The sequence below is a fragment of the Schistocerca americana genome, chromosome 8 (genome assembly GCF_021461395.2).
Source record: "Schistocerca americana isolate TAMUIC-IGC-003095 chromosome 8, iqSchAmer2.1, whole genome shotgun sequence".
NCBI classification, from domain to species: domain Eukaryota; kingdom Metazoa; phylum Arthropoda; class Insecta; order Orthoptera; family Acrididae; genus Schistocerca; species Schistocerca americana.
This window is the reverse complement of record NC_060126.1, coordinates 274,701,696-274,722,899: the sequence shown is the minus strand read 5'-3', so window position 1 is coordinate 274,722,899 and position 21,204 is coordinate 274,701,696. Positions and strand designations below refer to the sequence as shown.

Genomic DNA, 21,204 nt, shown 5'->3' with positions numbered 1-21,204 from the left:
AATCCAGTTGCACAACTGAGGCGATATTCCATAGGCCCGCAGTTTGGTTAGAAGACGCTTGTGAGGAACGGTGTCGAAAGCCTTCTGGAAATCTAAAAATATGGAATCAATTTGACATCTCCTGTCGATAGCACTCATTACTTCATGAATATAAAGAGGTAGTTGTGTTTCGCAAGAACGATATTTTCTGAATCCGTGCTGACTACGTGTCAATAAATCATTATCTTAGAGGTACTTCACAATGTTCGAATACAGTATATGTTCCAAAACCCTACTGTAAATCGACGTTAGTGATATAGGCCTGTAATCAGCGTATTACTCCTACTTCACTTTTAGGGTATTGGTGTGACTTGAGCAATTTTCCAGTCTTTAGGTACGGATCTTTCTGTGAGTGAGCGGTTGTATATAATTGATAAATATGGAGCTACTGTATCAGCATACTCCGAGAGGAACCTGACTGGTATACAATCTGGACCGGAAGCCTTGCTTTTATTACGTGATTTGAGCTGCTTTGCGACAGCGAGGATTTCTATTCCTATGTTTCTCATCTCGGCAGTTGTTCTTGACTGGAATTCAGGAATATTTACTTCGTCTTCTTTGGTGAAGGAGTTTTGGAAAATCTTGTCTAATAACTCTGCTTTAGTGGCATTGTTATCAATGACTTTACCGTTGTTATCGCGCAGCGAAGGTATTGATTGCATCTTGCCACTGGTGTGCTTTGCCGGCCGTTGTGGCCGAGTGGTTTTAGGCGCTTCAGTCCGGAACCGCACTGCTGCTACGGTCGCAGGTTCGAATCCTCCCTCGAGCATGGATGTGTGTGATATCCTTAGGTTAGTTAGGATGAAGTAGTTCTAAGTCTAGGGGACTGATGACCGCTGATGTTAAGTCCCATAGTGCTTGGAGCCCTTTGAACTGGTGTGCTTTATGTATGACCAGAATCTCTTTGGGTTTTCTGTCAGATATCGACGCGCATTGTGACCCATAAAAATGAAGTCAGAGAGGAATGCTGTCTTGGAAAGACGCACATGGGGATGGGGTAGTGTCCCAATAACGTTGACCAGTGAGCGTACCGCCTTCAAAGATTTGGAGATCAGTACACCCATGCTACATTATGCCTCCGCACACCATAACACCTGGACATCAAAACGATCATGTTCGACAATGTACCTGTTCCCACCTCTCGCCGTATGAGGGCACGTCCAACATCGTCGAACATGATGGTTTCGGTGGGCCAGGTGTTGTGGTGTGTGGAGGCATAATTTTGCATGGGCGCGTTGACCTCCAAATCTTTGAACACGGTACACTCACTGGTCAACGTTGTTACGACAATGTACTGCTTCCCCACTAGTGTCTTCTCAGGACTGCATTCGGCCCTGACTTCATTTTTATGCATGACACAGCGCAGGTGAAGGAGCTCTTGGAACGAGAGGATATTCGGTGAACGGACTGGCTTGCCCATTCTCTGGACTTAAATCTCATCGTGAACATTTGGGATGCGCTGGGGAGACGTATTGCAATACATCGACAGACACCAATGAGCTTCCTGTAGTTGTGGTTCGTCCTGGTGGAGCAATGGAACGTCCTGCCACAAGAACTCCATGCCAACCTCGTGGCAACCTTAGGATCACGCTGCAAAGCATGCACTGCAGTCCGTGACGATCACAAACCCCATTAAGAACCATGATCCGCCTTTTATAATGTCCAAGGGCCCATGATAAATCACGATGACTTCAGCGCAAATGCTGCCTTTGAATAAAAGTTTCATTTATGTTCGTCCCATTGCGTATTTCTTTCAGTTATCTTCTGTATCATGCTGTAGCAGTTCTTTCGGTACACATGCAGAAGCATGCGCTACCTGTCATGTTCGAAAACGCCGCTTTTTTCCCCCGAGCTCATACCTCGGGTTCTGTTGGTGATAGGTAGGATCAGGTGGTTTAGATAGCCTTTGGACTCGCACCGTTTGTATACCCGACAGAAGGATATTCTTACTGTAACCATCCCACAGCAAAGACTAAAACTATGAATATTACACACTTTCTGCAGCTTATGCAAATAGTGCAAATCGGGTGGTTCTGTCTGCCTTATATGCGGTCTATGTTGCGTTTTAAGGGGCTAATGGAGGCACCATTTAGTTCATGGGCGGTTCCTGAGAAAATACGAAAAACATGGGTTTTCGTTACCAAAACTCAACGGAGGTTTCCAAAACGGCTATGCACAGAAAATGACTATCATTTTTAAGATATATTTCTAAGATAACGATCTCGAGCGAAGTTGAAAATTTTCTCGATATCTTTATCCGTTTCCGATGTACAGAGGTGCACAGTAACCCTAATTGCACACGTAAAATACGTACCTAATATCCGGTGTGGAGCGAAATGTTGTTGATAGACGTAGCACGGAGAAATAAGATGTAAAGTGTTGTAGTATTGAAGCACGTGAAAAATTTTTGTGGATGTAAAATCCGATCTTAGGCGTAAAATTAGTTTTGCGATGTTTCAATTTGACATAAGAAAAGTATCAAAATTTCTTTTCATATGAGTGACATGCCCTGCTGTGGAAAAGACAGGAATCAGCGGTAAAGTGCTCCTATCGGAGCACAAAAAAGGCGAATGTGGTCTTGTTTAAAAGGCTGATTGAAAAGTGGGGTACCAGCTGCCTCATTTGCCCTTCTCACCGCCTTTAAAAATTTTCCCAAAAAATCTGCCATGCGAACATATTCCCGCTTTTTTATGCTGAGACAGAAGGATACAGAGGCAGTGGGGAAGAGATGGAAAAGTAATAAATATTGGAAAATAATAGGCATTGGCTGCGGTTGGTTGGTTGGTTTTTTGGGGGAAGAGACCAAACAGCGAGGTCATCGGTCTCATCGGATTAGGGAAGGACAGGGAAGGAAGTCGGCCGTGCCCTTTCAGAGGAACCATCCCAGCATTTGCCTGGAGCGATTTAGGGAAATCACGGAAAACCTAAATCAGGATGGCCGGACGCGGGATTGAACCGTCGTCCTCCCGAATGCGAGTCCAGTGTGCTAACCACTGCGCCACCTCGCTCGGTATTGGCTGCGGTATAGAAAGAGGAGGGGACGATAGCAGACTGAGAGAAAGACGGTGACACAGTGGCAGTCGGAAATAGTTGATAGAGAGAGAACAGTGCTCGGAAAAAAGCGGAAGACTGTGACAGTGGGAAGGGAATAAGGAGAAGGAGAAAGTGGAAGAGGGTGAGGGCCAGTACCAATGAGGGACAGATCCTATGGCAATGACAAGGTGGAAGGGAGATATAGTGACAATGAGCAGAGCCAGAAGCAGTGACAAGGAATGAATGAAATAAAAGCAGTAAGAGAGAGCAAGAGGGAGACAGCGACAGTGAGAGGAGGCTGTAGTATAGGACAGAACGAAGGAGACTGTGGCTGAGTGACAGGAGATAGTGACAGTTACACTTACATCTACATAATTACGTTGCAGTTCTCAATTAAGTGCTTGGCAGAGGGTTCATCGAACCACCTTTAAGCTACTTCTCTACCGTTCCACGCTCGAACAGCGCGCCGGAAAAGCGAACGCCTTCCTTTCCGTACGAGCTCAGATTTCTCTTATTTTATTATGATGATCATTTCTCTCTGTTTAGGAGGGCGCCAACAAAATATTTTCACACTCTGAGGAGAAAGTTGGTGATAGATCTTGCCACAGCGAAAAACGCCTGTGTTTTAGTGACAGCCACCCCAGTTCGTGTACCACAAACAATGACAATTAAGAATAGCTTAAATTGGAACGATCACATAAATAGTATTGTGGGGAAAGCAAACCAAAAAGTGCCATTTATTGACAGAACACTTAGAAAATAAAATATGTTTACTAAGGAGACTGCTTCCACTACGCCCTTCTGAAGTATTATTGCTGTGCGGTGTGGGATCCTCATCAGACAGGATTGACGGAAGACATCGAAAATGTTAAGAGAGGGGCAGCTCGTTTTATATTATCACGAAGTAAGTGAGAGAGTGCCACGGATATGATACACTAATTTTGGTGGCAATCATTAAAACAAAGGCGGTTTTCGTTATGGCAGGAGCTTTTCGTGAAATTTCAATCACCAATTTTCTCCTCAGTGTGTGGAAATATTTTGTTGGCTGCAATCTACATAGAGAGAAATGATCATCATAATAAAATAAGATTGAAGCGTTGGTTTTTCCTGCGCGCTGTTCAAGTGTGGAACGGTAGAGAAGTAGCTCCAAAGTTGTTCGATGAACCCTCTGCCAGGTACTTAGTTGCGACTTGCAGAGTAATGATGCAGATGTAGATGTAACAGTTACTGTTTCCTGTCACACAGTCACAGTCTCCTTCGTTCTGTCGTACTGCTACTGCTGTCTCCTCTCACTGTCACTGCCTCCCTCTTGCTCTCTCTTACTGCTACTCTCTCATTCATTCCTTCCTATTGCTTCTCTCTCTTCTCATTGTCAATATCTCTCTCTTCCATCTTGCCATTGTCATTAGACTCTGTCTCTCATTATTATTGGCTCTCACCCACTTTTACTTTCACCTTCTCTTTATTGCTCTCTCATTGCCATCATCATCTTCTTTTTTTTCTTAGCTCTCTTCTGTCTCTGTCAACCATTTTCCACTGCCAGTGTATCCTTTTCTTTCTCTCAGCCTGCTATCGCTTCCTCTTTCTACACTAAAGAGCCAAAGAAACTGGTAACACCTGCCTAATATCGTGTAGGATCCCCACGAGCACGCAGAAGTGTCGCAACACGACGTGGCGTGGACTCGACTAATGTCCGAAATACTGCTGAAGTAAATTAGCACCATTAATCCTGCAGGGCTGTCCATAAATCCGTGAGAGTACGAGGGGATGGAGACCTCTTCTGAACAGCACATTGCAAGGTATCCCAGATATGCTCAATAATGTTCATATCTGGGGAATTTGGTGGCCAGCGGAAGTATTTAAACTCAGAGGAGTGTTCCTGGAGCCAATCTGTAGCAATTATGGATGTGTGGGGTGTCGCATTGCCCTACTGGAATTACCCAAGTCCGTCGGAATGCACAACGAACATGAATGGATGCAGGTCATCAGACAGGATGCTTACGTACGTGTCAGATTCAGAGTCGTATCTAGAAGTATCAGGGGTCAACTGCACACGCCTCACACCATTACAGAGCCTCCACCAGCTTGAACAGTCCCTTGCTGACATGCAGGGTCCATAGATTCATGAGGTTGTCTCTATACCCGTTCATGACCATCCGCCTGATACAATTTGAAACGAGACTCGTCCGGTCAGGAATTTTGTTTCCAGTCAATAGTCCATTGTCGGTGTTGACGGGCCTAGGCGAGACATAAAGTTTTGTGTCGTGCTGTCGCCAAGGGTACAGGAGTGGTCCTTCGGCTCCGAAAGCCGATATCGATGATGTTTCGTCGAATGGTTCGCACGCTGATATTTGTTGATGGCCCAGTACTGAAATCTGCAGCAGTTCAAAAATGTTCAAATGTGTGGATTCCTAAGGGACCAAACTGCTGAGTTCAACGGACCCTACTGTTACACACTACTTAAACTAACTTATGCTAAGAACAACACATACACCCATGCCCGAGGGAAGACTCGAACCTCCGGCCGGAGGAGCCACGCAGTCTTTGACATGGCACCTCAAACCGCGCGGCCACTCCTCGTGGCTGCAGGGGGGTGGGTTACACTTCTGTCACGTTGAACGATTTTCTTCAGTCGTCGTTGGTCCCGTTCTTGCAGGATGTTTTTCAGGCCGCATCGATGTCTGAGATTTGATGTTTTAGCGGATTCCTGATTTTCACGGTACACTCATGAAATGGTCGTACGGGAAAAAATCCCCCCTTCATCGCTACCTCGCAAATACTGTGTCCCAACGCTCGTGCGCCGACTATGAAATTCCTGGTAACCTGCCACTGCAGCAGCAGTAACCGATCTAACAACTGCGCCAGACACATGTTTTATATAGGTGTTGCCGACCGTAGCGCCATATTCTGCCTCTTTAAATATCCCTATATTTGAATACGCATGCCATACCAGTTTCTTTGGTGCTTCAGTGTATACCGCAGCCAGTGCCTACTATTTTTCAGTATTTATTACTTTTTCACCCCTTTCCCACTGGCACTGTGTCCTTGTGTCTCAGCAAAAAAAAGCGCGAGTATGTCCGCATGCCAAAATTTTCGGAAAAAGTTTAAAGGCGTTGAGAAAGGCAAATGGAGCAGCTGGTACCCCACTTTTCAGTCAGAGTCTTTTAAAACAGGAGCATATTCGTCTTTTTTGTGCTCCGACAGGAGCATTTTTCCGCTGGCATGTATGGCCCAAGTTTCACAGTGCTGTGGTATCTGGCAGCGACACATAATGCGAAAGTTTCTTTCGTCCTTACGTTTTGCATACCAGTGTACTACATTAGGTACGATATCTGGCCGAAGCTGATACAATGATCAGCAAGAACACCGACCTACTATCGGTATAAATCCGTCCATGCGATAGGAGCTTCACCTGGCGAGGAATGACTGCTTCTCAGATGTGCATGTAGTATCAGGGATCGTGCTGTCCGTGTGTAAAATGGGGAAGGCGCGCGATCTATTTGAGTTTGACCGAGGACAGATTGTGATGGCCCGGAGGCTCGGCAGGAGCATTTCGGAAACTACACGACTGTCGGGTGTTCGAGGAGTGCTGTGGTGAGTGTCTTCAACACGCGGCGTAACCAAGATGAAACAACATCCAGACGTCGTGGGGTTGGGCGGCCAGACTGATAAAATAGGACAGGTGGCGAACTGTAGCAGAACTAACACCAGAATTTAATGTTGGGCAGAGTACAAGCGTGTCTAAATACACAATGCACCGAACCCTTCTAACGATGGACCCCCATAGCTGACGACCCATGCATGTGCCAATGTTAACAGCACGGCATCAGCAACCATGACTGAAATGGGCAGATGACAGTCGGCAATGCACGTTGGAGCAGTGGCATGGCGTTTTACAGTCTGATGAATCCCACTTCATCATACCAATGGGAGGGCGGGAATCCTTTGTCTTCTAGGACAATGGCTCCTTGACACCTCTACTGCAGGACGGAGACAAGCTCGCAGCGACTCCATTATGCCCTGGGGAACATTCATGTTGGCATCTGCGGGTCCAGTGGAGCTCGTGCAAGGCACCGTGATGGCCAAGCAATATCGTATATTGGTTGCAGACCCCTTCACGACGATCATGTTTCCCAATGGCAGTGGCATTTTTCAACAAGATAATGCGATCAAAAGGATCCGGACACTTCTAAAACTCACGGACTTTGAACGTTGTCAGGTGATTGGGTTCACTTGTGTCATACGTCTGTACGCGCGATTTCCACACTGCCAAACATGACTAGGTCCACTGTTTCCGATCTGATAGTGAAGTGGAACCGTGAAGGGACACGTACAGCACAAAAGCTTACAGGCCGACCTCGTCTGTTGACTGACAGAGACCGCCGACAGTAGAGGAGGGTCGTAATGTGTAATAGGCAGACATCTATCCAGACCATCACACAGGAATTCCAAACGGCATCAGGATTCACTGCAAGTACTACTTCTGTTAGACGGGAGGTGAGAAAACTTGGATTTCATGGTCGAGCGGCTGCTCATAAGCCACACATCACGACGGTAACTGCCAAACGACACCTCGCTTGGTGTAAGGAGCGTAAACATTGGACGATTGAACAGTGGAAAAACGTTGTGTGGTGTGACGAATCACGGTACACAATGCGGCGATTCGATGGCAGGGTGGTATGGCGAATGCTCAGTGAACGTCGTCCGCTAGTGTGTGTAGTGCCAACAGTAAAATTCGGAGCTGGTGGTGTTATGGTGTGGTCGTTTTTTCATGGAGGGGGCTTGCACCCCTTGTTGTTTCGTGTGGCACTATCACAGCACAGGCCTACATTGATGTTTTAAGCACCTTCTGCTTCCCACTGTTGAAGAGCAATTTGGGGATGGCGATTGACTGTTCATAATGCACGGCCTGTGGCGGAGTGGTTACACGACAGTAACATCCCTGTAATGGACTGGCCTACACAGAGTCCTGACTTGAATCCTATAGAACACGTTTGGGATGTTTTGCAACGCCGACTTCGTGCCAGGCCTCACCGACCGACATAGATACCTCTCCTCAGTGCAGCACTCCGTGAAGAATGGACCGCCATTCCCCAAGAAACGTTCCAGCAGCTGACTGAACATATGCCTGCGAGAATGAAAGCTCTCATCAAGACTAAGGGTGGGCCAAAACCATATTGAATTCTAGCATTACCGATGGAGGGCGCCAAGTACTTGTAAGTCATTTTCAGCCAGTGTCCGGATTTTTTTGATCACATAGTGTATAACGTGTCACAAGGTCGGGAGTGTGATGGAGTGGTTCCAGTTAATGTGATGCCCCCCCCCCCCCTCCCACCCAACTCGCCAGAGTTGGGATATGATTGAATTTGGCATCAGGGCTGATCGTCCTCTCCCCTGAACTTACGGGAATTAGGTGACTTGTGTGTGTGTGCAGATATGGTGCCAACTCCCTCCAGCGACCTACCAAGTCCTCATTGCTTCCATGCCACGACGCGTCGATGTTGGTATCTGTGCCAAAGGTGGACATACCGGCTATTAGGTAGGTGGTCATAATGTTGTGGTTGATCAGTGAATGTTGTGGCAAGATATCGTCCTGCGTTGTCAGTGGGATGTATTCCCAGCGTGACGAAAAGAGTCTCTGCTGTTGTACACACTTGTCACAGGTAATCGACTGAGACGAGACAGTCGCCCTTGGAAAAGGGGCTTCACAGAGCGGAAGTAGACGCGGTAGGCTGGCGCGCGCCGCGTGGTTCCCTGGGAGTGGTGACGAAAGGAGGCCGGAGCTGGCGCGCAGGAAGCGGCGGGCGGCAGTGGGGCGGCTATCTGGCCGCGTTGGTGCCTGCTGCGTCAGTCGTGTCGAGGATGCGTCGCCCGCAGCAGCAGGTGCCAGGCACCGCGCCGCTGGCCGTGCTTCTGGCGGCCGCTGGCTGCGTCGCCCTGGCCGCCGCTGGGCCGCCCAGGCTGCAGGATGTGTGCTCCCGCCAGCAGGGCAACGTCAGCTGCACCTGCTCCCAGCAGCACCCGGTACGTACCGTTGTATTTCTCTGCTCTCATTTCACCCACTACCATTTCAGAGGAATTACAGTCGTTGTGTTTGAAACTGCCCAGTTCTACATCTAAGAGGGAAGATTCGAAAACAGCGCACTATAATTTTACTAGCAAAAAGTTTAGAAGCTAATAAAACAAAAGAAGTCACAAATGAACATACATCTTTTACCGGCTTTTATACCCAGTCACCAACGTTCTCAACACGATTCTGCCATCACGGAGCCAGTTTACTGTGCCCTATTCGTAGAAGTCAATTTGGTTGAAGTACAGCCATCTGCGGACTGCTGATTTCACTTCCGTACCTGTCGCAAAGCATTGGCTGGCCGGGAATTTCTTCGTGGGACCGAAGAGAAGAAAGTCCGACGGTGTAAGGTCCAGACAGTATGGTGGATTCTGGGGCACTTCTCACCCAAAATTGACCATTTTCTCAAGAACAGGAGTAGCAACATGGGGGCGAGCATTGTCATGAAGACGCAACTTAATTCAAGTTTTAATATAGGCTGCAGAATTCAGCAAAGTCCACCACACACCATGCATATCCCAGAACATTGTCACAGACACTTTCTTAGCAGACTGAGTGAAATGGTTCAAATGGCTCTGAGCACTATGGGACTTAACATCTGAGGTCATCAGTCCCCTAGAACTTAGAACTACTTAAACCTAGCTAACCTAAGGACATCACACAAATCCATGCCCGAGGCAGGATCCGAACCTGCGACCGTAGCGGTCGCGCGGTTCCAGACTGAAGCGCCTAGAACCGTCCGGCCACACCGGCCGGCAGACTGAGCGACTTTTAATTTTTTTCGTATTGGATAATCAGCATGTTTCCCCTCCTTAGAGGCCTGTTTGATTTGGGGCGTGCCGTGGTAGGACCACGACTCATCATTAGTGACGATTGCTTTCAGAAAGTTATGCCCTTCTACGGCGTAAAGTGTTAAGTGATCGAAGCTTGTAGTCATTTGTTGGCCCTTGTGGTTGTCTGTCAAGTTCTCAGGCACCCAATGAGCACTAACTTTATGAAATTTCGACGTGTCACGAACATTATCGAACACCGCACCACAGGAAACGTTGAACTGCTGCGAAAAGGTTCGCAGTTGCACACGCCAATCGATCAAAATTGCTGCTTCAATGGCTCCGACATTGTACGGGATTTCTGCTGCTACAGGCCGCCCGGAACGTGGCAATCGCTATGGTACACTTGGAAGAATGCACACGAACTGGAGACATTGTTACGGTCCATATAGTCATCAGCATACACGCCACGCATGTCCCTGTGAATTTCACTCGATTTATGCTCTTTGCCCCACAATTATCGAACTATACTTGCTGCTCTTCACAAGTTGACGACAGTAACATGCGCGCTGTGTTTGTTTTGTGGTTCGGGCTTCTCTCGCTAGAGTTGCACACGAAAACAAAATACCCTCTGCAGCGCAATCTTTAAACTTTATCGTCGTGAAATTTTGGCATTCCAGCAGAAATACCTGTACAGAAAAAATTATTGTGAGTTACTTTCCAATCCTCATTCGTACATCTACATCAATATTCCGCAAGCCACCTGTCGGTCTGTGGCACAGGGTACTTCTGTTACCACCAACTGATTCCCCTTCCACGTTCCACCAGCGAATATAGCGTGGGAAAACTGACTGTCGGTAAGCCTCTGTATTAGTTCTAATTTTTCAAATGTTTTCATCGTGGTCGTTCGCGAGAATTATGTTACGGGAAGTACACTACTGGCCATTAAAATTGCTACACCACGAAGATGACGTGCTACAGACACGAAATTTAAGCGACATGAAGAACATGGTGTGATATGCAAATGATTTGCTTTTCGGAGCACTCACACAAGGTTGGCACCGGTGGCGACACCTATAATGTGCTGACATGAGGAAAGTTTCCAACCGATTTCTCATACACAAACAGCAGTTGACCGGCGTTTGCCTGGTGAAACGTTGTTGTGATGCCTCGTGTAAGGAGGGGAAATGCGTACCATCACGTTTCTGACTTTGATAAAGGTCGGATTGTAGCCTATCGCGATTGCAGTTTATTGTATCACGACACTGCTGCTCGCGTTGGTCGAGATCCAATGACTGTTAGCAGAATATGGAATCGATGGGTTCAGGAAGGTAATACGGAACGCCTTGCTGGATCCCAACGGCCTCGTATCACCAGCAGTCGAGATGACAGGCGTCTTATCCGCATGGCTGTAACGGATCGTGCAGCCACGTCTCGATCTCTGAGTTAACAGATGGGGACGTTTGCAAGACAACAACCATCTGCACGAACAGTTCGACGACGTTTGGAGCACCATGGACTATCAGCTCGGAGACCATGGCTGCGGTTACCCTTGACGCTGCATCACAGACAGGAGCGCCTGTGATGGTGTACTGAACGACGAACCTGGGTGCACGAATGGCAAAACGTCATTTTTTCGGATGAATACACGTTCTGTTTACAGCATCATGATGATCGCATCCGTGTTTGGCGACATCGCGGTGAACGCACATTGGAAGCGTGTATTCGTCATCGCCATACTGGCGTATCACCCGGCGTGATGGTATGGGGTGCCATTGGTTACACGTCTCGGTTACCTCTTGTTCGCATTGACGGCACTTTGAACAGTGGACGTTACATTTCAGATGTGTTACGACCCGTGGCTCTACCCTTCATTCGATACCTGCGAAAACCTACATTTCAGCAGGATAATGCACGACCGCTATTTGCAGGTCCTGTATGGGCCTTTCTGGATACAGAAAATGTTTGACTGCTGCCCTGACCAGCACATTCCCCAGATCTCTCACCAATTGAAAACGTCTGGTCAATGGTGGCCGAGCAACTGGCTCGTCACAATAGGCCAGTCACTATTCTTGATGAACTGTGGTATCGTGTTGAAGCTGCATGGGCAGCTGTACCTGTACACGCCATCCAAGCTCTGTTTGACACAATGCCCAGGCGTATTAAGGCCGTTATTACGGCCGGAGGTGGTTGTTCTGGGTACGGTACTGATTTCTCAGGATCTATGCACCCAAATTGCGTGAAAATGTAATCACATGTCAGTTCTAGTGTAATATATCTGTCCAATGAATACCCGTTTAGCATCTGTATTTCTTCTTGGTGTAGCAATTTTAATGGCCAGTAGTGTATTTATTTTATATGGTCATTCCACTTAAGGTCGCACTAGATAGTTACTCCCAGATACTTTATGGCAGATACCGTTTCCAGGAATTTCTCATCAACAGCGTAGTTGCACAGTAATAGATTTTTTTCCCTATGTATGCGCAATACGTTACATTTATTTACGTTCAGGGTCGACTACCAGAGACTGTACCATTCATCAATCTTCTGCAGGTCATTTTTCGAATCGATACCGCCTTCTGCTGATGCAGCCTTCTTATACACAACCGCATCATCTGCGAACAGCCTTAAATAGCTTCCAAGGCTTTCTTCTAGATCATTTACATACATTGTAAGCAGTATCGGTCGTATCACACTTCCATGGGGAACTCCGGAAACTACCTTTACAAAAATGGTTCAGATGGCTCTGAGCACTATGGGACTTGACCGAGCGAGGTGGCGCAGTGGTTAGACACTGGACTCGCATTCGGGAGGACGACGGTTCAATCCCGCGTCCGGCCATCCCGATTTAGGTTTTCCGTGATTTCCCTAAATCGCTCCAGGCAAATGCCGGGATGGTTCCTTTGAAAGGGCACGGCCGACTTCCTTCCCCATCCTCCCCTACTCCGATGAGACCGATGACATCGCTGTCTGGTCTCCTTCCCCAAAACCAACCAACTATGGGACTTAACATCTGAGGTCATCAGTCCCCTAGAACTTGGAACTACTTAAACCTAACTAACCTAAGGACATCACACACATCCATGCCCTTGGTAGGATTCGAACCTGCGACCGTAGTGGTCGCGCGTTTCCAGACTGAAGTGCCTAGAACCGCTCGGCCACACGAAACTACCTTTACACCTGTCGATTTCATCCGTTAAGAGCGACGTGTTGAGTTCTGTCTACAAGGAAGTTCTGAATCCAGTTGCGAATGTGGTCCGAAAATCGGTAAGATCGTAATTTTTTCAGTAGACGGCAGCACGGGACGGAGTCAAATGCCTTCTTGAAATCAAGGAACACGGTGTCACCTGATTGCCGTTGTCTACATTGCTGTGGATATCGTGAAAGAGCAGAAGGAGCTGTCTTTCGCAAGATTTCTCTTTTTGGAATCCATGATGATTTTTAGAAACGAGATTTTCGTTCTCGAAAAACGTCATAATTTTTGAACACTAAATATATTCCTTAATTCTACAACAGATTGACGTCAACGAAGTAGGCCTATAATTATGAGGGTTGGAACTTTAATAGTGGCAACTAAGTGTTTCAAAGTTTTCCTGACCTTCAAAGTAGTCACCAGCATTATGTATAACCCGTTGACAGCGATGTGGAAGTCGTAGGATACTCTTAGCAGTGCCAGTTGTGTTGACAGTTTGAGCGGCGCGGTCTATTGGCCGACGAATTTGTAGCAGTTCTGAAGCGAATGCCGTGAAGTGTTTCCTTCAGTTTAGAAACCGAGTGGAACTTACGAGGGCTTAAGTCAGGGGAGTGCAGTAGGTGGTATAGAACTTAGCAGCCCCGTCAGTCAAACAAATCAGTAACAGCTTGCACTGGACGTGCTTGAGCATTGTCCTGCAAAATGGTGGTCAGGCCCTGCAGAAAGTGTCATCACTTCTGTCTATATGCTGTTCAGTTTTGGAACACAATATACGACCAGCTTAGAACAGAAGTGATGTTACTTTCAGCAGGACCTGACCACCATTTTGCAGGACAATGCTGAAGCACGTACAGTGCAAGCTGTTACTGATTTGTTTGACAGCTGGGTCTGCTAAGTCCTATACCACCTACTGCACTCTCCTGACTTAAGCCCTCGTGAGTTCAACTCGATTTCTAAACTTAAGGAAACACTTCACGGCATTCGCTTCAGCACTGCTACAAATTCGTTGGCCAATACACCGCTCGAACTGTCAACACAGCTGGCACTGCTAAGCGTATCCTAAGACTTCCACATCGCTGTCAACGGGTTATACACAATGCTGGTGACTACTCTGAAGGTCAGTAAAACTTTGAAACATGTATCTATTTTGTACGAGCTGTAAATAAATAGTTGCCACTATTAAAGTGCCAACCCTTGCATGGGCAACTGTCCTACGACCATACCTGAAAACGGGAATGCCCTGCGCTTTTTTCCAGTCGTTGGGTGCCCTTCGTTGCTCCACTGAACTACGATAAACTGCTGTCGAAGAGGGAGGACGTCCTTCCTTATAACCTTTGTAGAATCTTACAGGTATCTCATCTGGTCCTGATGCCCTTCCACTACTAAGCTATTACAGTTGCCTTTCTATTCCGCGGTCGGTTATCTCGATACCTGCCTTTCGATATACGTGCATTGATTGAAATGAGGAGACCGCATTACGATTTTCGGCAATGAAACAATTTCGGAAGACCGAGTTCAGTATTTCGGCCTTCTCTCTGTTATCTTCAGTTGCGGCGCTCGTAAGTTCACTGAGTGACTGAATATATGATTTCGAACCACTGACCGATTCTGCGTAAGACCAAATTCTTTTAAGGTTTTTAGTCAGATAGGCTGACAAAATTTTACTTTCAGAGTCACTGAACGCTTCTCTTATTGATATCCCAAAGCTCATTTTAACTACGTTCAACTTTTGTTTGTCTGCCAGCTTTTGACTTCTCTTGAATGTGTGGCGAAGACGGCCCTGTTCCCATAGCAGCTTCCTAACACGGATATTACATGACGGTGGGTCTTTCCCAAACCTTAAGATCTTGCTCGGAATATATTGTCTAAGGCATACTGAACGATGCTTTTGAATTTTTTCCATTTGCAATTTGTATCCTGTTGCTCTTTCTAAGCAAAATATTTTCCTAATTTTCTTAATATTCCCTCTAATACTCGTAGTCAAAGGTGCTATCACAGCCTTATGATCACTGATACTTTCCTCAACTTTAACTTACTCGATAAGTTAAAGTCTGCTTATAGCGAAATATCAAATGTTTCCTTCTCGAGATGGTTCTCTGATTATATCCCCGAAGTAATTTTTGGACAGGCCATTCAGAGTAATGTCACACGAATCTCTTTGTCTGGCACCAGTTTTGGTGAAATACTTCTCCCAATATATAACTGGCATGTTGCAGTCACCTCCTATTACAACGGCATGATTAGGAAAGCTATTAACAGTATTCTGCAAGTTCTCTCTGAAGTGTTCTATCACTACTCATCCAGGCGGTCTATAAAAGCATCCGATCACCATTTTTAACCGATCTTTGATGCTTAACTTCACCCGTATTCGGGATAACCTCGCTAGATATTATCGAAATCTTTACTGCAATAAATATAGCACCACCATTGGCGACTAACCTATCCTTGCGATAAATATTCCAATCAGAACTTAGGATTTCTTTGCTATTCACTTTCAGATCAAAGGAACATTGCATTGTAATTCTGAAGAACAGAGGCACACCAATATCGTATTTATCTGCCGACGCCGAGCAAGCGACTTTCAAGTAAAATGTCTCGCCTGTACGGGAACATACATAACGGACGTATGAGTATAGGTTGTGAACAAATTGTTGACGACATATGAAAATGGCCGTGAGTCGTGCTCGGATAGCCTAATGGTACGGCGACAGCTCACGATAAGCGAGAAATCCAGGCTTGAGTCCCGGTATGGGACAAAGTTTCATTGACGTCATTCCATTACACAGCTGATGGTCGTCTATATTCGCAACTGTGAATACATTTCATGTACTCTCAGAAGAAGATTTCCTTATCTAGAGATAAACGATGGATCAAGCAGGCTACAAGATGCTGCCTGGAGAAGAGAAAATTTAATAAAAAGGCTACCCCAGTCTTGAAATTACAAGAAGAAGAAGAAGAAGAAGGAGCCTAACGGGAGCAGGAAGGGAAAGTGTATGGTACTGGTGAATTTTAATAGGTGTGTGTCTCGTATTAGCATTCATTTTTAATAAAATTTTAAAATCCATTTTCCTGTAACTTAGTTTCTCTAAGTTCAGTGCCAACTATTTTGTCCTCAGTAGCAACCAATCTCAGTGAAATTTTCGCAGGAAGTAGTCTTGAGCTATTTGCATACTTCTATGCTTTAATATAATAGAAAATGAGTTTATCTACTTTTTATTCCATTTATGAACCGATAATTAATGGAAATTTCAGTTTGAAACTTGAAAAAAGTACTGAGAGTACGTTAATAACATTTCTCATAAAATTAATGCATAGGCCTGTTGAACAATGTCTTGAGAATGTACCTAAACGTCTGGAATGTGAAAATTGAGGTCTGTGTACCAAAAATTGATTTTCAAGTATACCATTGAGAATTGTATTACTTTGTAAAAATTGAAAACTCAAAATCCAGTGAAGCTCCAGACTTCAAAGCTTGAGAATTGCTACATCTAGACACGATTTTAAAATTCAGTAGAAACCGGCAAACTAGAAGAAAAGTTAAATTTTAAAGTGAAGTCTCCCATTAAGACTGCCACATGCGTTTCAAAAACGAGCGAACGTGTGCTGATGACGACAACAATTCCTGTCGGCGCGGCGGTCAGCTGACATCACACCAGCGAGGGATGTGATTCTGATTCTAAAATATTTCAGAAAAACCATCCAACACCTGGGCAACACATTGGGAATATATAATGGTACATGTGAACGCTTTCTGTCAACAGAAACGAGCATCAGAAATATTGCGGCCTTATGTGTGACACAACTGCTTCAATACGATCAGAAACAACATTGAGTGGAAGTCTGCAGTGAAGCTAAACAGCTGTTTCAAGATGATCCAAACTTTCTTTCAAAGGTTTTCACTGATGATGAAAGCTGAGTTTATGGCTGTAACTCTGAAACTAAGCAGCAATCGTCGTAGTGGAAGACTCCTTCACTTCGGCCTAAAGAAGATCGACGCATCAAAACAGTAACATTAAGCCTCGTTATCATAGGATCCCAGCAGGTTTTTCCATTTCTGCCGATCTTGATCTTCCCGTAGCCAGCTGAACGCAGCTGTCTGTCGTGAGTCTCTGTGGTATCTGTCCGTTGGTCTTTTTTGGTAAGTTGGACTGCAATCTAGTATATGTTTAGACCATCTCCACCCATTCATCGAGCGATATCAGCCCACCGTTATTTCGAAGTAGTTACTCTTTCCATCATGTCACTGACCGTTTGTTGTACGTCTGATATTCACTACTTCCTTTCTGTCTTTCTTTGTGTAGCCCAACACTGATTCATCTTTGACCTACTATTAATTTTCTAACAATGAACTCTTTTCGATGTCCACGTCTCACAGCCATAAATTATCACTGGTAATTACATTGGTCAAAACTTATTTTCTTCTATTCGGCCGACATCTTAGGCGTGAAAACAAAAGAGTATCTTCCGTAAGCTACAAGCCCAGTTTAATACGTCGCAATATTTCAGTTTTAAGAGTTGTTTCAAATTTTCTAGTTGGCCCAGATGGACGCATTCTGTGACCCTCTGCAGTTGTATTCTTCCAATCTGCGTATTTCCCGCCGGTGTCCATTCATTCATCATGATCCAAGTTTTGTCATACATCATTTTCAGACCTACTTCAGAGCAGCTTAACGGAAGGACTTCTGCAGTATTTGTAAAAAGGACAGTATCATAAGCAAACCTCAGGTTGTGTGTTTGTATTGAACTGGGGACCTAGAAACGATGGAGAGGCTTCGTCCCGCAACCCCACAACAGACCACAGCAGTCCAACCACCTCACCGCCGCCCCACACCGAACCCACGGTTATAGTGCGGTTCGGCGCCTAGTGGACCCCCCCCCCCCCCTCCCTTATTGTGTAAGCGAACGTGGAGACAACGTTTGCGCACCAATCGCCGACGTAGTGTACGACACTAATTCATCGGGCGGATTCGTGCCGAGGACCGGCTAGCCGGTCGCGAACCTCAGGTTACTTAATATCTTTCCCAGAACTTATTTGTTTTCCGATTCAATTCAAACATTGCTTTTTTATGACTATTGAAATTTTTAGGAAATATACACCTTTTCGCACTCTTTTCAATGCGGAATTCTCCTTCAACAATACTCACAAACGCTGTGGTTGATTTTATATGTATATATATATTAACGATAAATCTGTAAAGCTGTAGTGTCTTTCTGTTTGAACACGCTAGTCTCAAGAACTACTAGACGAATTTTCATGGGGGTTTTCACAGGTAACTTAAGCATAGCTTGGGGTACAGTATAGGCTTTATTTAATCAAAATTGGACCATGGAAAAAAGATACCGTAATTGAAAGTTTTATCCATACCAATTATAAATGCGAAAGTGGCTCTATCTGTTACGTTCTCACGACTAACACGTTGAACTGATTGCGATGAAATATGGCATGGAGAGAACCCTGAGGAAGAACATAAACTACTTTAGAAAATGTGTAGGACAAGATCCATACGGATGTGAAGAATAATACGCGAATCAGGGAAATACATACACTTTGAAAAATATATTTACTCTTTGGCTTTTGATTTTTTTCGTATTTGTGAAAATGCTTTTGTTGGTTGATACGTTCTATGTGATACGATTCAAAGTAACGAATACGGTGGTTATACGACCTGCTGTGTGTTTGATCCATACTTCCATACTATTTTTGCATAGTGAACAGACCATATACACAAAATTGTTAAGGCTTTCGTGGCCACTTGTTGACAAACTGTCTATTGGCTCCTGTCTTGGGTTCTTCGGCCGACGTTCATCTAATGATTTTTCTGACGTTTCGCCAGCACGAGTGGCTGGCATTGTCAAAGTTTCACCCTCCATTGCCGGTGGTGAACTGGAGCCGAGCTCGCGGCCGCAGACTATATGTACCTGGCGCACCAACGTCCGAGGGCTTCTCCGCGGTCATTTCCAGTGCGGTTCTCCTCTTGCTACCTGCGACGGTCGTTCGCTGCAGTACGGGAAGCCAGGATCCGTTTACCTTAAGGCTTTCCTCTTTCTTGTTGAAACTGTTCGCGTGTTTTTGTATTTCTACAGCTTCTCTGAGCAAGCGTGTGTGATAGTGCTTCTCTACAGCTAGAACTTCCGTGTTGGCGAATTTTATTACGTGGTCGGTCTCATTCAGTGCGTGCTCTGCCACGGCCGGTTTCTCCACCTGCCCCAACCTGCAATATCGCTTATGCTCTTTGATCCTGGTGTTAATTGATCGTCCAGTCATTCCGACGTAAACTTTTCCGCATGTACATGGTATACGGTATATTCCCGACATTGCAAGTGGGTCTCTTCTATCCTTCGCCGATCTAAGACACTCTTTGATCTTCCTTGTCGGTTTGAAAATCGTCTTTACGCCATGTTTGCGCAATATACGGCCGATACTGTCCGTCACTCTGGGAATGTATGGCAGAAAGGCCGTACCCGACATTTCTTTTTCTTGTTCCTTCCTTCGCCGAGTGTTTGCCTCTGTTACACTTCTGATATAATTTGTGGAGTACCCATTTGCTCCTCAGAACAGTTTCCAGGTGTTGCATTTCTCGTTTGAGGTGTTGCGGCTCACATATTCGTCCTGCTCTCGTTACGTGCATACTAATCATACCTCTTTTCTGGCTCGGGTGGTGGTTTGACAGTTTGTGCAGGTATCGGTGCGTGTGTGTCGGCTTTCGATACACGCTGTGTCCCAGGTTTTCGCCGTCCCTTGTGACCAGCACATCTAGAAATGGCAGTTTCTTGTCCTTTTCTACTTCCATGGTAAATGTTATGTTGGCATGGAGGCTGTTCAAGTGTCTTAGGAAGTCACCGAGCTGTTCTTCACCATGGCTCCACACCACGAAAGTATCATCGACGTACCCGTACCACACCTTAGGTTTGCAAGTCGCCACGTCCAGTGCCTGTGCTTCGAATTGTTCCATGAAGAGGTTGGCCACCACTGGACTAAGAGGTCTACCCATGGCGACGCCTTCCAGCTGTTCATAGAAATCGCCATTCCACGTGAAATAGTTCGTGGTGAGACATGCATGGAAGAGCTTTCTGATGTCTTGCGGGAAAATGGAACCGATGTGCTTCAGAGCGTCGCTGAGTGGCACTTTCGTAAATAATGAAACAACATCAAAGCTGACCAGGATGTCGTTTGGCGCAAGTTTCAGTTTCTTCAGCTTCTCAGTGAAATGTCCTGAGTCCTTAATGTATGTGTCGGTCTTCCCATGGGTAACAGCTAGTAAAACACACACACACACACACACACACACACACGCGCGCGCACACACACACACACACACACACACACACACACACACACATATATATATATATATATATATATATATATATGTGTGTATATATATATATATATCCTCTGTGCCTATCGTTTGTACCTGTAACAGTCAAGCGATATAAAAATTACATGGATATTCACAGGATTCTTTGTAAGGTTGGTTGTCTCTCTTGGTCAGACGGTCAATAAAGAATTTCATCTAAGACGTTTAAAGGAGGACATGATGAGAAAACGTCCACTGACGTGGTGTGGGAATGAAATGGGTATTCCACCATTTCAACACACAATAGCATACAGCCTACATTATTTAGGAATTTTTGACTAAAACCAAGATGGCAGTTGTTCCCCACCCGCCGCACTCACCAGACTAAACTCCATATGACTTAATCCTATTACTTGAAATACAAATTGAGTCCAATGGGCAAATATTTGATACACTGGGGGAGATAAAAGCGGAAACTCGGAGAGTACTAAACACCCCAACGAAGACAGACTTCAAAGATTCACGTATCAAAAGTGGCAGAAATACTGAGATCTGTTTATTCTCTCCCATGAGCAATACTCTGAAGGTGACGGTGCAGTAAAGATCTAGGTAAGACGTAATAATTTTAATTAATATATGTGGGAAGCGTTTGAATGCCACCTCATTATTACCTGGGAAGCGTTGTGAGAAAGTGAATCTTTAATATACGGTCATGTGAGAGCATGGCCTGAGTTCTCTTTTGTACAGGGTGATTTTTCCGCATTGCACAAACTCTAGGGATTGATCGATCAAAGGATACGG

The 21,204-nt window shown here is 45.5% G+C and overlaps 1 protein-coding gene across 1 annotated transcript in view; it reads left to right on the top strand.

Moving 5' to 3' along the window:
- Positions 1–8,934: 8,934 nt before the first annotated feature.
- LOC124545761 overlaps positions 8,935–21,204 on the top strand; it is a 77,525-nt gene continuing 65,255 nt past the window's right edge. Inside the window, exon 1 of the mRNA XM_047124706.1 lies at positions 8,935–9,096. Coding sequence (XP_046980662.1) covers positions 8,935–9,096 — 162 coding nt within the window. The remainder of the gene's footprint in view (positions 9,097–21,204) is intronic.